At 41.9% G+C, this 15,550-nt stretch overlaps 1 protein-coding gene across 5 annotated transcripts in view; it reads left to right on the top strand.

Annotated features, from left to right (window-relative positions):
- The window catches only part of APP (amyloid beta precursor protein), a 144,542-nt gene that overhangs the window by 53,698 nt on the left and 75,294 nt on the right, over nucleotides 1–15,550 (top strand). For all 5 annotated transcript variants that reach the window (XM_077927293.1, XM_028726975.2, XM_028726977.2 and 2 more), the window contains exon 3: nucleotides 4,194–4,323. In XM_077927293.1, the coding sequence (XP_077783419.1) occupies nucleotides 4,194–4,323 (130 nt within the window). The remainder of the gene's footprint in view (nucleotides 1–4,193; nucleotides 4,324–15,550) is intronic.

The raw sequence follows: 15,550 nt of genomic DNA, 5'->3' as shown, positions 1-15,550 counted from the left end.
GGGCCAATGTAGCTCTTTTCAACATTGCAGGATATCGCCAAACTGTTTGGCTGGTGATATACCGCGATGTTGAAAACCTAATATCGCCCAGCCCTATTCATATTCAACATGTTATGGCTGTGATGTGGTGACTCATGAGAACAATATCTCTGTTGTGACGCTGTCATTCCACTTCTGTTAAACAGTGTTGCTTACCACACTGATCTCTTTTGTTCCTTGGATAGCTTCTGTGTCTGCCAAGGATATTTGTGGGTGGCATTGTTGTAATACATAGTGAAGAACCCATCATACAGCCATTTTAAGCTAGATGAGGGCTGGACTTTCAGCACCAAATAAGGGATATATGTTAAATGCCTGCCACTTGACATTCTGTGCTCAAGTCAAGATGCACCATCTTCACTTGCTTTAATAGAGTGAAATAAGATGGTTGTGCCTACAGAGATGGTAGGACAGTATGACCTCAGTATGCATCAGGTGATGGGAGACTGTGTGGGCCAAAAATGCTAAGTTCCATAAAGAAAAGATTCCGTTTTTTAAAATGACCTTGATAAAATACTTAGGTCACGTAATAAGACAAGGTAGTACAGGCAGAAAATTAACCCTCTTCCAAACTCATAAGATAGACATGATGGAGTAGAATGTTCAGTTGCTTTCTGTAGGAGATGCTGTTGTCCTAAGAACCTCAAGGCTGGCTGGCTGGAAGAGACCTTTATTCATTGAACTGCTACTTTTCAATACATGTGAAGAGAGCCTTCTATATAGTCATATGTAGCTCAGGGATGGAGAACCTACTTCCTAATTAGGTCATAATTCCACCCATGAGGCCATTTCCCCCAAACCATGCCCACCTGTGTGACATCGAGTGTGGGGCAGGTGGCAACTCGTCTGCCAAGGACCAGCTGGGAGCATTAAATTGCTTCTGGCTGTTCCTCAGGATGGGTGCCATTGCAATGTTAGGGGATTGACAGGTGGGAGGTCCTGTTCCCCATCCCTGGTGTAGCGGCTGCATCAAATGATCCATGTAAGATGCAGGAATAATCTTGCTTGCCAGCACAAGGCAAAGAATATATACTGTGGGTGACATAGGTAAGGTTTACTTCCAGTCGTGTTGACCTCTGATTTTGCCAGTTATGGTCATCTTGGCTCAGGTTCTATTTTAATTCATTAATTTAGAATTATTTGTGTTGGAGGAAATGAGCCTCAGGGTCATATCCCATTTCCTCCTCCTCATGCATGTGGCTTCTACCTGCCTCTCATCTGTTGTCTTTAATACTGGTGCCAGCATAACCATGGTTAGGAATTGAGGATAACAGGGGAATTTTCATGCAAGATGGAGGGAATCTGTGTGCTCACAGCCTTCTCTCTCCTAGGTTTAAGATCTTCTGGAATATGCACTCTTGTTTCCTTAGTGTTATTACACAGCTTTTAAAACTGGCAGCTAAACCTTCTCATGATGGGCCTTGCTATTTGTAAACAGGATTCTTTTTTAAGTGCTGCCATGACATCATGTGTTTCAGAAATATTACATCATACAGACTTCTGATTCGTGCTAGTTTAAATGGTGAATGCTAGAACCAAGCAGTGCATCAGTAGTCTACAGGGATTTCTTAACGGAGTAGTAATCTTTTCAAGCACTTTACTGTCTGTTGTAGGAAAATGCAGCCCCTATGCTGCTCTTAAGAGATTGCACCTCGGAGAGAATTTTATTTTTTTTCGAAATCACAACAGCTGCTTCAACATCTGGGAGATGAGTTGTATCTGAAATATACAAAATGCTCCTGCTGCTGTGGAATAATTGACTTGCTTGACTAGCTACCCAAGCTAGATTTTAGAGTTGTGGAGTGTATGGCGCGCGCGCGCACACACACACACACACACACACACACACAGAGGCACACATTAAAAACAACAACTATTTCTTCTGTGGGGAGATTAACCCTGCCTTAGTTAATATATTGAATGATTTACCCTGTGAATCAGTGCCATAGATTTTCTGTTTCCATGCTACACAAGAAGTTTGGATTAGAATTAGAATCTGCTCTCCATCCCATAAATGTTAATTCAGTGGATGGTGAGAGAAGGCTACTCCAACAGCATACAGCAGGTAGACCTGTGATTTACAGGGAAATGGAATATATTCCCTTCATCTGTTTTGTTCAATCTGCAACATGGAGCCTGTCTTTGTTTTGTTTTTCTACATCAGTCAATGGTAAAAGGTGACACGGGGGTGGGAAATTTAATTCTAATAGCCAAAGTCAGCTATATGTATACAGAGTGGAAAATACATTTAAGCACATAACGCTGGTTCTTTATGAGATCTTGGGTAACCCCCTCCTCCTCAAGGCGTGCAATAAAAATGGCAGAATGCGTATATTTACTGCATCTTAAAGTAGGTGCGTCTGTGTGATTGATGATACATTGTTGTGTATGGAAAATGAGTAATAGGAGAAGGAACTATAATAAAGCATATGCTGAAAAATTAGAATTGGGCATTTCCCATTTCAGAAATTAAGTACACGGAAGGTGTGTGGAGTCCAAGCAATTTAGGGCTTCACAGATTAATAGCAGCCACTTGAATTGTGCTTGGAACACTACAAAGAAGCAAATTCAGGCTCCATAATTCACTTCTGTCAACAGCTGGCATGCTGTATCTTCCAAACATTCTTCAAATTTTTGGTAAGAAAATCTTTTTTAAAAATTATTGTTCCCAGTAGTCTTCCTTCTAACAAAACCTGTTCATTTTGTGCACAAAATCAGGGGCAACATTTTTTCCCTGAAGTATTTTGTATAGATTGCTAGTCCTTTAAAACCATTTCTTGACCACTGAAACAGATGGACAGTATGTAATCTCTATCATCAAAGTGCACCTTTGATCCAGTGCCTATACCACAGTAGGTATGGGCACACTACTCTTTATTGAGTGGTAATTAATTGTGATGTGCTTGTAACCAACCACTTGATAAGCCACTCCTACAGCCCAGTTCTTTGGGATTTGATATGGTGGTCCACTGTTGTTGTTGTTTATTGAATTTATATACTGCCCTATACCCAGAGTTCTCAGGGCGGTTCACAGAATAAATATCTTGGATATGCATATGGAGGTTGGGCTCCCAGCCTGACTTCTGATGCTCATGTTGGTTCCTCCTATGTGACCCTACTGCATCCACATGGCTTCTGCCTTTTTGTTTGCTAGTCCCACTGGAGAGTTTCTTATTTTTGTAGTTATTAAACCAAAACATGGGATGAAGAAAGGAAGAGATGTATTACGCTGGTTAATAATTTTGATTGTGGGGGGGAAGATGAATTGCTGATGCTGTGAATAACATTGCTTTCCTTGGATATGTGAAACACGACTGACTGCCTTTGTGGTTTTGGAAATATATTTATTGGACTTTTATGAACACACAAGCTGTAAACATAATGGATCATTCTTACAGAAAACTACAAGAAATCAGCATCATTAATGTATGGACATGGTCATTACAACAAGATGGTACAAGGAATTAAGTATCTAAATCTGGGGACAAAATTTATTTAGCCATAAATTAACATTTCATTGAGGAGGTATATGATTATTTTCTTTGTTGCATGTAAATTGTATGTAAATTCAATAAAATGACTGCCCCTGTGTTCAGAAACAAGTACAGGAAAATCGCCCCTGCAAACATAGCTCCACAACTCCCTCCTTGCAAAATGCACTATGGATAGGCTGGTGTGTACTAGAATGTTAATATGTTTTCACAAACCTCAGTAAAAATGCCCCCACCTCTTTCCTCCTTTTCTTCTTAATGTAACACTAATGTCTCAACAAATGAAATTGATCTGTAGAAAATGTAACTTGAAAAAAGAAACGTTGCACATATGCTTTTGTAAACCAAGGAATTTTTAATAAAAATATGTTAACAAAACAAAACCATGCCACCTCCAGCTCCAAATACGCATTTATTCATTCATTTCCTGCATTCAGTGCCTCCTGCATGAATTTTTATCTAATCTTCCCTTGAAAATAATCAAGAAAAAGAGGTTCCAAAATTTTAGGCAGTGTTTGCACGGAGGAACTAAGGAAATGTTTTTCAGCATTCTATTATAAATAAATATGCATACCTGTAAATAATAATAATAATAATAATAATAATAATAATAATAATGTGTCTCTTATTTTAATTAACTGCTCTTTGCATTTTGATTAATAGGTTTACCCTGAACTGCAAATTACCAATGTTGTTGAAGCCAATCAACCTGTAACAATCCAGAACTGGTGCAAGCGGGGATGGAAGCAATGCAGAAGTCACCCTCACATTGTAGTTCCATATAGGTGCTTAGGTGAGTATTGTCAAATACTTTGTGAATATTTTCTATGAGCTTTAACTGCATATATCCTTCTCCACAAACACTCCCCTGTCCCGCTTTTCCACTGAGCAAGCTATAGTTTATGTAATAACACCAGGGATTTTTTTGTCCCTTTTAAGTGTTGCATTTTGGAAAAATAATAATTAAATTGCATAGTGTGTAGACTAGTGGTATTTACTCCTAAACAAACCAGCAAGAAAATCCCCGAGACACAATGTTCTCACTACCTCCCTGTGCAGTTAATCTGGAGAAGGATTGAGGCAGAATCAAGCATTTCTAGTTTCAGTTTCAGGTAGGAACAATTCAAACTTTTGCTTAACTTTTTACATAGATATCAGTGGGCCTTAAAGGTGTTAAACTCTGGCTGGATTGCATGCATGTCATATATGCATTTTGAGGTTTGTATATTTGCCTTAATTCCATCTTTCCTTTTGTTTTTAGTCTACAGAGGTTATAACCTAGCTGTGATTATAAAAGAAAACTCTAACCATGTTAGTTCTCAAGTGTTCCTGGTGTCTGCCTTTTCTAAAAATCCCTTTGCATATGGACCAATTGCCTTGTGGCATTCCTGTTTTTGTAAAGGCATTCCTCAGTCACATTTCAGATTTAACTCTCAATGGTCTTTCAGGTCATTTTAACTTTATATCCTACCTCCACAGAATGCATTAGGCTGAGGATTTATTTGTTTAGAGCATTCTGCCATTTCTCCCTCAAAGCAGCTTAAAATAAATCGTGCATATAAATAAACTGTAAGCGATAACTATACTATTCTTGTCTCTAAAAAAAATCACAAGCACAAAACTTGCACTATCTCCCTATCACCAAAACTGGTGACTGAATTTGATCACCTTTCCTTGCACTGTAACACGATTGGTGCAACTGACTAAACCAAAGTGGAATGTCATGGTGTGATATGTGTGTGGCAAATAACAAAACATCATCGTGGGGAACTGTTTCTTACTGGCAGTGATGTCACAGGCATTGGTCAATATGGTCCTGCAGCACCCAAATGGATGCATTCCACCAACACAATCTATAGGAATGGATATGTGAGCTTGTGGGAGGATTTTATTTCCCCAGCCAGTCAATATTGTGGTTTGTATGCCGTGAGAAGTCGTAACACTCCTTGACACAGGAAGAACAACTGTGTGACTAACACATCAAAGACAGTTGAATGGAAATATAGTATCTCTTTCTAGGGTGAATCTCTATGCTAGGTTTGCTTTTTTTCTTTTGCTTTTTTCTTTGGTCGGAGAAAAGACAGGAGTTACAGTTTGTTTTCTGAAATTCTATGGGGAGGTTCGTGGAACTGGGCTCCATGTGGGTTCAGTGAAAAGGTTACCTCCCCAGAATGAGCAAATGCACTGAGAAGCAGCCTTTCTCAGTGTCCTGGTCATCTTGAAACGATGGAGTTTACACCTCCAACATCTTCATGTAGCTTAGGGCTCCTGTCCTCTTATCTTCTGATTGTGTCAGTACTATGTAACTTAATATATTGTGAGTGACAACTCACAATGCAGTGCGGCATTTCCAGCTTCTTTTCAGGTTTACCTTCAGAGCTGTCTGTTGAAACGAGCACACGTGTTGCTTATGCTGTGGTGCAGATGGATCTCCATCGTCTTCCTGCAGTGGCTCTGCTTACCTTCTCCCTAATAAACTGGAAGCCCCTGAGCATGGCATCACATCATTCCTAAGGTTTATACTGAGGAAACTGAGAAACAGTCCCACATTGATTCTAATGTAACAAAAACTTCAGGCTCTGACTTGGGAAAGGTGTAGCACGGTGACAAATGGGAAATTCATTGACCTCCTCAGTCATTGAACAGTTTACTTGGAAGTTAGCCCTAGTGATCTCCCTTGGCATTTGCTTCAAAGAGAATGTGTTTAGGGCTAAAGGTTTATATTGAGAGTGAAAAGAAACTCAGGAACTGTTAATGGTTATGTAGATTTTGAAAAGACTTTGTCGGGACATTAGTTTTGTTTTGTTTAGAAACTGTTTTAAGGAAACAGTTTGAAAATAGCACTTAAGATCTTGGTTCTCTCCCATTAAGAGGGATGCACATTTCGCTGTATGGAGTTCTAAGAAGTACTTTCATAGCCATGATGCTTTAGATCAGGGGTCAGCAACCTTTTTCAGCCGTGCGCTGGTCCACCGTCCCTCAGTCCATGTGGTGGGCCGGACTATATTTTGAAAAAAAATATGAATGAATTCCTATGTCCCACAAATAACCCAGAGATGCTTTTTAAATAAAAGCACACATTCTACTCATGTAAAAACACCAGGCAGGTCCCACAAATCACCCAGAGGTGCATTTTAAATAAAAGGACACATTCATGTAAAAACACACTGATTTCTGGACCGTCCGCAGGCCAGATTGGGAAGGCGATTGGGCCGCATCCGGCCCATGGGCCTTAGGTTGCCTACCCCTGCATTAGATAACGTCCCAGGGCTTGGACATGGGGAAACTAGATTCCAAGCCCCATTCAGCTATGGAGTGCAATGAATTGCCTTGAACAAGTTGCAATCTTTTCAGCCTAATTTGACAAGTAGGCTTGTTGTGAGATTAATTGCTGCAGTTTTCTGTGCAATAAATTGTAAGACTTTTGCTTGCCATGGTCTTAGTTCACATTATTTCATCTCTCACGTTGCTTTGCTTTTCAGCTTCTAGAAAATGTGAGATGGAAAGTAGTGGATGTAAGTTGATGCCTGGAGGAGTCAGTTGTCTTGTGGGTTAGATGATTTTGAGAGTAGTAAGTTATCAGGAATAAAAATCATATGTGTGCAAATGGGGCTACTCTCCAGTGATCCTCTACTTACAAAATGGTTATGCCCGCTCGCTTCATTCTTTTGTCTTGCTCATCAATCACCAGTTGCATCATTTACCTCCCAACTGCTTGCCTGAAGATTGAAAGGAAGATACCTTTCCCCTCTTCCATCGCTATAGAGGTTCCTTTTCTAGTGTGGTTAAATGATCAGCTTCTTGGTTGTGTCCAGGTTCTTGACTCAACAGCAAGTCCCTGAAATTCAGGTTGTGGCGCACAGCTAGGAAGTATCTTTGGAAAAGGAAGACACCCCCACTTGATGCTTCCATGGAATAGCTATAGGTCATAGGCTGCTAGGTCCATGCTGTGACTGTAGCAGAGCAGTACAGAATGGTGAGTTGGTGGATAACTTTTATAGCAGAAGATGAACTTTAGGAATGTAATGATATTGTTGAAAGCACAGTGCTTGCTTGACTTTATGGAAGAATTTAATGAAAGTTTAGTTAGTGGGCATGCTTGTGAGGGTTCTTAGGCACATTACCCACCATCAAAATTAGTTTTTCAGCTACATTTACATTTTAGTTCAAGAGCTGCTGAAGTTCATTCAGTCCATTTATGCAGTTAGATGCTTGGCTTTTTCACAGGGGTGAGAATTACTATTTGACTAGCAGACATATGTCTGCTCTCATGCCAGAGAATATCCATGATCCGTTTTTGTGCTGGCCTTCAGCATTGCCCTTTTGGGATTTGTTGCAGAGAAGCCCTTCAACACTTGACTGATTCCTTAGCTCTTTTCCTTAGTGAAATGGCTTATACAGTATGACAGGCATCTTGCACGTAGCAAAAGATCCAGCAATATCGATTGAGTTTATTAGATTACAGGTTTTGCTTAAAGTTAATGGGGCTAGAGCATGGAAACTAGAAATTCTTTAAACCATTAAAAATCGAAACCTGTAATCTGTGAAAACTGTACACTAATTCTGTGACTATTTTGCATTTATAAGAGATCCTGATTTGTATCAGTGAAGAGAAATGCCAGTTTTGCGTTGCTTTACACCTGGAAGCAGTGGGTAGAATTCCATGTCATGTTATTACAATTGTTCTGTCAGTTCTGTCACTTCAACATCCACCCTCTTGCCCCTGCACATTGTTCTGGGGGTTCTCCTGAACCTCTCTCCCCTCCCCAAGCCAATTTGGGAGGGTGGTAGTGGGGGGTGGGGAAGTCCCATTGTGCTGGGTGGTAATGCAACTGTTAAGTTGAATTTGACACATTGTTACAATAGTCTTGTCTAGCAAGGCTTTCCTGATATAATAGAATGGGTGGCATGCAGTAATTGTGTTCTGTTTGTGCAACAGACACTTCAACAATGGGATTTTCCCTCCCTTCTCTCCCCCAGACACTCTGCAATGGAAATTTGGGGAGCCCTCAAGCAGATTTGGAGGGAAGGTGGAATTACAGGCAGAAAGGAAAATCCCATTGCATCAACTAGCATAACCTTTGATCTCACTTGTAATCTTTAATATTTTCTTTCAAAGAATAGTATCTTCCTCATGAACCTGACATCACAGTCAGACCATATTGATTTACTCCCAGGTACATGGGTGTAAGCTTGGAGCCTAAATCTCTTGTAGATACATCTCTAAATTGAATAATGAATTTAGAAACTGCACTAGTAGGATCCCAATCGTTTAGTAAGAAATAGGTACTTGTGGTATCTTGTTTTTTGTTTCCAATATTTAGCTTTAGCTGCAGCTAAAAGGTGAGAGATTATTTCTCTTTCTTCCCTTTTTTATAGATAAAATCAGTTATGGTTTTAAAATATGCCATTCATACAAGCGGCAATGTTGTCAAAATTGCTAGTACTGTAAAATGTCAGGTCATTTCACATGATGAATGTATTTCACTTTCCTCTGATTCAAAGACAGAACTAGCTCTACGCTAGATACTCTTAAAGGTTACCCCATTAATCTTTTCATTCAATATCCAAGTTTCAGAATGGTTTTTGCTGCCATCTCCTTTATTATGGGTGGGGCTAGTCCTCACATGTAGTATCAGTGTGAGGATGGTCATTAATGAGTAGCTTAGAAAAACACTTGCATACACATATTCACCTTTGAAGTTCAAATCACCTACTAAGTATTAACATGCCTGTGTTGTAATGTTTTGAAATGTTAATTTCCTAATTGGGACAAATGAAGTGTAATGCCAAATATGGAGGCATTTCTGTAGCTTTGCTGAAGGACCTTGTAATATTTACATGTAAAGATCCCATTGATTGAAATGGAACCGCCAGCCTTCCAAGTAAATTTACCTGGGATCAAAAACCTAAAAATGGGCATCAACTTTAATATGTGCTCTGGGCATAAAAAAACACAGGTGTAAACAAAAAAATAAATCCACATTAAGGATATTCCATTTAATGGTTGTCCATGCAGCTCAGATGTGGCTATTGCTAGCTTGTTTCTTGATGCAATTATTGGCTTTTCTCCTTAGTTGGAGTCGCCTCTCTCCTTTCAAATGAGCTTTCCCTCTGAAGAGCCATACATCCGGATAGTAGCTTTCCTATCTACTGCCTGATCGATGAGACAAGATTAACTAATTGTGTCTCAGAATTTTAATGTCACTGTGGATTTAGCTTATCGTGCTCTCATAAATTGGTTCTGTCTCCACTTAGCTGTGTGATTGAGAGAGACAAGCCTTACAGAGCTCCATTTTGCTTTTAAATAAAGAATGCATTAAGTCTCGGCATGGTCAACAGAACTGCATTTAAGTTATGGGATAACCTAGTATTGGTAGTGAACACAGCACTGGTCCAATGAGATTATGGCAGTGGGGACATGCCAGGGAGGTGGGCAGCATTAGCCAAACCATGGCAGGGGGCCTACAGGAATGACCCAGAAGGTTCATAATCACTTTTCCTCAGCTATTGACAAGATGGAGGTCTACAAGTTTCTGTCCTTTGAAGTGTTTCAGATTCTCTGACCAGATGGTCCTTTCAGACAAACTGCATCTGATATGGTCCTTTCACTGTCTGGTACGATGTAACATGCACACCAGCAGATGGCTTTGTCAAAACTCTTGCTGCAGATAGAAAGGAAGAAAGCTAGATTGGCAGCCTTCTTGTCATGTTTCCAAATGCAGCACCTATAATAGGTGTTCTTTTTGTCTCATTCATATCAGTGGGGCTTTAATAGAAAAGTGCTTCTGAACGGTACACTTAGGTTCAAGATGAAACTACTTAGGCCCAGATTCTTGGTTCTATGACTGCTAATGCAAGAGCTGTTGCACTAGAGTAAGAGTAATGGGTCTGCAGGCTGAAATCCAGTGCAACAGTTGTACTAGCAGAAGCTGGCTGTGCAACAGGTTGTATCATGGCTGCAACATACCTGTTGTGCAACCAGTCACGGAAACCACGCTGGCTTCCTGTTCCTTCTCTTGTCATAGCTGTCAACCGTCCCTTATTTGGCGGGAAACTCCCTTATCCCAGAGCCATTTACCGCTGCTGTCCCAGATTGATGATGTCCCTTAAATTTTTCGGGTTTCATGGTTGCCCGACTTGGGAGGGAAGCAGCGGCTCGGGGTCCTCTGCCTCGAGAGAGCGCGTGCATGAGCTGCTGTGTCTCCGTCTCTCCTTTTTCCCCCTCAGGGGCGAGGAGACGGGTGGCGGCAGGTGGGCAGGCAGCCCCTCTCTTGCGAGACTTCCGCCGTGCTGTCAGGGGAAGCTGGAGGCGGCAGCTGAGGAGGTGGCCTAAGGGAGGAGGAAGAGGAGGGGATGAAGAGGAACGCAGAAGGGCGGCACTTCAGCGGCTGCCATGGCGCTACAACCGCCTCATGCCGGGCTCGTGGGCGGTGTGGGCGAGAGTCTCTCTCCCTGCCTGCCTCTTTCTCGGGTGGGGAAGCGCCGATGGAACTCCTCGTACCAGGATGCCGGCAGCCCCGATGTGCTGCTTAGCATACCCTCCAACCAGTGCAGCATCTTAATGTAGTGATTTCCCCCTCTGTTTCCCTTTCATAACTCTATTTTTATAAATCATTTGTCCATCCATAGTTCAATTTTTTACTACAAGTTTTCTGTCAAACCTACCAATGTATGTAACTCTTTACAATAGCTTTTCAAATAAATTATAAACTTTCCCCATTCTTTATTAAAGATGTCCTCTTCCTGGTTTCTAATTCTGCCTGTCATCTTGACGTCGTTCATCAGTTTTGTCTGCCACTCTTCTTTGGTTGGAGTTGTAGACCCTCAGGATCATCTAGTCTAACCCCCTGCAAAACACAGTCAGTCGCAGCAAAAGCAGCATGGCTCCATGAGTGGCGGATTTCTGTATAAGCTAAACCAAAATCCCTTATTTTGGCTGCTGATCCCTTATTTTCGAAGCTGTTTTCAAATCTGTAAGTTGACAGCTATGTCTCTTGTGCAACCGGCACACTGCTAAGGGGCTTTAACTTAGCGTGACGTTGAATCCCTCCCATTACATTAAATGCATGGCTTACAGTTGCACCTTAAGAAGAACAACAGCAGCCATGTGGAGCAAGGTGGTGATAATTGGGACTGTGGTAGGGCTGGAGAAAAGCCTGAACTTTCCAACCTAATGAAAATTGCCCCATCATATCCTTGTGCGAAAAGAGAAGCTGTTGTTGGCCCCAGTTAACACCTCCTTCCCAGCCAATTGGAGGAGGCAATTTTTAAAAATCAGGATCATAGTGTCAAAGGCATTAACCCCATACCACGCCCCCCCCCCACCCAAAGTTAGTGGCTCCTGTTTTAAAAAGATGCAAGTGCAAACTATGCATTTAAACACAATGTGAAATTTTGGACACCATTTTTTCTGTATTACTTGCTTTCCCCTTTTTCAGTTTTATAGAAAGCCTGGCTGTTTGTGCTCTTGACCTTCAAAAGTCGACACATTCAGCCTGCAAGCACCAGTTCATTAATGTTGATTTGCAGGAATTTAGCTCTTCCTCGTCACAAGTTAGGATTACGATCAAATATTTGAAACCGTCCGTTCCATTTTCATTATGACAAAAGATTTCTCAGATGGCTCTTTGTGCCTTGGTGGAGTAGCAATAGAAAAAGCTAATGTTTTATGCTTAGCAGCTCTTGTTGTTGAAACACTTGGAGAGAGAGAAAAGAGCGGAGAACGAATGGAATGGTTTTGTGCAGGACTGCATTATGTGAAATGACACATTTTGGAATCTGGCAATTCTTAGTAGATTTCCATAAAGCACAATGATGGCACCTGCCAGCTTTCAGCTGATATGATCGCTTAGCTCAGAACATCTCCCCAGGGAAGGTTACAGCACTTGGTTGACGTGAAAATGTGCAATATTTTTACAAGATGGATATGTTGACGTTTGAAGGTCAAGCATACAATAACACTTCTTTTTTCATTCATCCACATGTAACATTCTCAGCACAGGTTCTAGGGTATGTTTTTGCAGTGGTGGCAGGTGTGCTTCTACAGAAAGGGTATATTCCTAGTGTCATGGCTGGTTGGGGTGTCAGTCATTGTATCTGGGTTATAGAGCCAGTCAGAATAGAGATGGAACAGGAACTAGAGCTTGTGAGAGAACTATTTGTTAAATTGTGCAGTTGTTTGCACAAAACCGAGCTGTATGACCAGTCATATTTCTTTTTAGGCTTGTGCAGTATTAACATTTCTTACTGGGAATCTATAAAGTGGGATAATATAATAATTATGTTAATAAGATAGACCTGGAAAAAATTGCAAGATCCAGATTGCTAGATTTCAGCTACAGCTGAAGGGCCACTTAGCCCATCACTGGTTTAGTGTGGAAAAAGGAAATGGTGTAACATCGGACTGGAGAAAATGGAGTAGATGGTTTGTTAAATTTCCAGTCCATCTCAATATTGGTGGCATGGTTGGAGCTTCAAGAGAAAAGTAGAGAACAAGATAATTATTTCAAAGTAACATGCAATTAGTCATGTTACGAATCATTTATGCAAGTGGTATCAGAGCTGCAAAATCTCAATGTTCAGTTTTGTTTCTGCATTAACTGCAAAATATACATTAATATGGGATGCGGGTGGCGCTGTGGGTTAAACCACAGAGCCTAGGGCTTGCCGATCAGAAGGTCGGCAGTTCGAATCCCCATGATGGGGTGAGCTCCCGTTGCTTGGTCCCTGCTCCTGCCAACCTAGCAGTTCGAAAGCACGTCAAAGTACAAGTAGATAAATAAGTACTGCTCCGGCGGGAAGGTAAACAGTGTTTCCGTGTGCTGCTCTGGTTTGCCAGAAGCGGCTTAGTCATGCTGGCCACATGACCCGGAAGCTGTACGCCGGCTCCCTTGGCCAATAAAGTGAGATGAGCACCGCAACCCCAGAGTCGGTCACAACTGGACCTAATGGTCAGGGGTCCCTTTACCTTTACTTTATACATTAATTGCAAAATCAACCTTTTTATGAGTAAGCAACTACCTTTGCAAAAAAATACTGATGTCAAGAGAGTTCCTTGCTGACAAAAAAATTCAAACCTCAAACTGTAAAGCAGTATTTGTGTGTTGGTCATTGTGTTATGAGTCAACAGGATAACAATATAGTATGCCCGGTGGTTGCAGTTGGACACAACACTAAGCCAAAAACTAATTAAGCAAATTGGCTTAAGCAATTTAGTCAAAAGCAGATAGAAGGGGCAACCTGTGCAAAGTCCAGAGAGCAGACAAACTACATGTTACTCTTCATGCATAGCATGTAGCTAGGTCTCATGTTTTCTTTTAATTTCATGTGTGTTGGGGAGGGGAGTGATTGTCATCAGATCCCAGTTTGTAGAGAGGGGAGGTTCACCCCTTCTCAGTTGTGATCCCCCTCAATTTGCAACTACAAGACTTTAAAAAAAAAAATTCCATTGGCACCAGTAGAATCTAAGCAGTCAGACAGGTTCATGTGGAAGATTGCAGTCCTTGTTAGTTTGACTTTGAGCAAATACTGTGTACAGTTCTTGTTTGGGATGGTTTACATTTACAGAAGGGTAGAACTTATTGTGTAACAGGTTCCAGGAAAGGCCTCGATGTGTGTACAAAATACAGTTCTTAAAGCCTTCACCAACCTCTATGCCTACCAGATGTTTTGAACTGCAACTTCCATCAGCCCCAGCATAGTAAGATACCGGCTTAAAACAATGCAAAACTATGGAACACCAAGCACTAGGTGAAGGAATTTCTAAGTGCTTCAAAGAATGTTAAGTGCGAGCTGAGCAACTGTTTGTTCCTATCTCTTTCTTGATCTTCCTGTTCAAGGTTCCCTAGGCTCAGTGGGAATGCAGTTTCCGCCAGCCCTCCCCTTGGGAATGTAGTATGAACTGTTCAATTCCGCAGCAGCTGCTAAATGCTAGGGTTGCTTCTTCAGTTGTTGAGCAGATGTGATTAGTGACATGGTCTGGATGATTAGTAAGGTGAAGATTCTCATCAACTGGAGCTGCGCTGTGTAATTTTAGACCTGTTTCTATTGGTTTTTTTTAAAAATACCACTAAATAGTATCATGTTGCAGGTACCTCTTCAAGCATCTATTTTAGAATGAAGCAATATAAAAGAGAGAAATCCTGTGTTATCACAATGATTACAGCAGTGGTTCTCAAAGGGTGTGGCACACCACACTGGTGTGGCAGGAGAGGATGGCAAGTGTGGTGGGAAGATTCTAGAACAATCAAAGAAACATTTAAACATTTCAGTGTAGTATATAGCATAATATAGTATTGTCAGAGACTGCCTCCCGGTCTCAGCTCACAGAAGACCAACGCTAGCCATTAGAACTGTACAGAAGTCTTTATTGGCATTTAGTTTCCATTTCCAAACACTAGCGTGCGTCTCTACGTCTAAACCCTAGACCAGCGAAGCCTCGTCTGAGTCTCCGCCCCCTGTACACCAGCTTAAGACTCTAGCCTTACTCCACCTTCTACGTTTCTCCTTCCTCCTCTGGGTCCTACTACCCCCCTGGGTGCCTTCTTTCCGGGATGCCTCGGAAGCGGACCCTTCGGACTCCTCCCCTTCTCTCCGGCGGGCTTTGGGACCCGGCTCTCTCTCCGGACTGCCCATTGCACCCCCCTCCTGTACATTTGAACTTGGCGCGCGCGCGCTGCCCCTGACCTTCCTTTTGACCGTTACCTCGCTCTCTGATGCAGGCGTGGCTAACCCTGACTCATGTCCTTCCGCTGACGGAAGGCTGCCTGCTGCCGATGTTTGGGACTCCTCCCCCTTACTGCTCTCCGGTGGGAAAGTTGGTCCCGATTTCCAGCTGCTGCTCTCTGAGTCCCCTCTGGCCCCTCCTTCCTGGGGTGTTCCCTCTGGCAACCCCCTGGCTCTGACCACTGGGGCCCCTTTCTGTGAATCCTCTGATTCACTGGAGAGACTTAGAGACCTCGGATGGCTACCCTCGCTGACTTCTCCCTCAGATTCCTCTCCCTCGGTCTCTACTTCCT

This window comes from Podarcis muralis, chromosome 4 (assembly GCF_964188315.1).
Source record: "Podarcis muralis chromosome 4, rPodMur119.hap1.1, whole genome shotgun sequence".
Taxonomy (NCBI): Eukaryota; Metazoa; Chordata; class Lepidosauria; order Squamata; family Lacertidae; genus Podarcis; species Podarcis muralis.
This window is presented reverse-complemented; position numbering and strand designations above follow the sequence as displayed.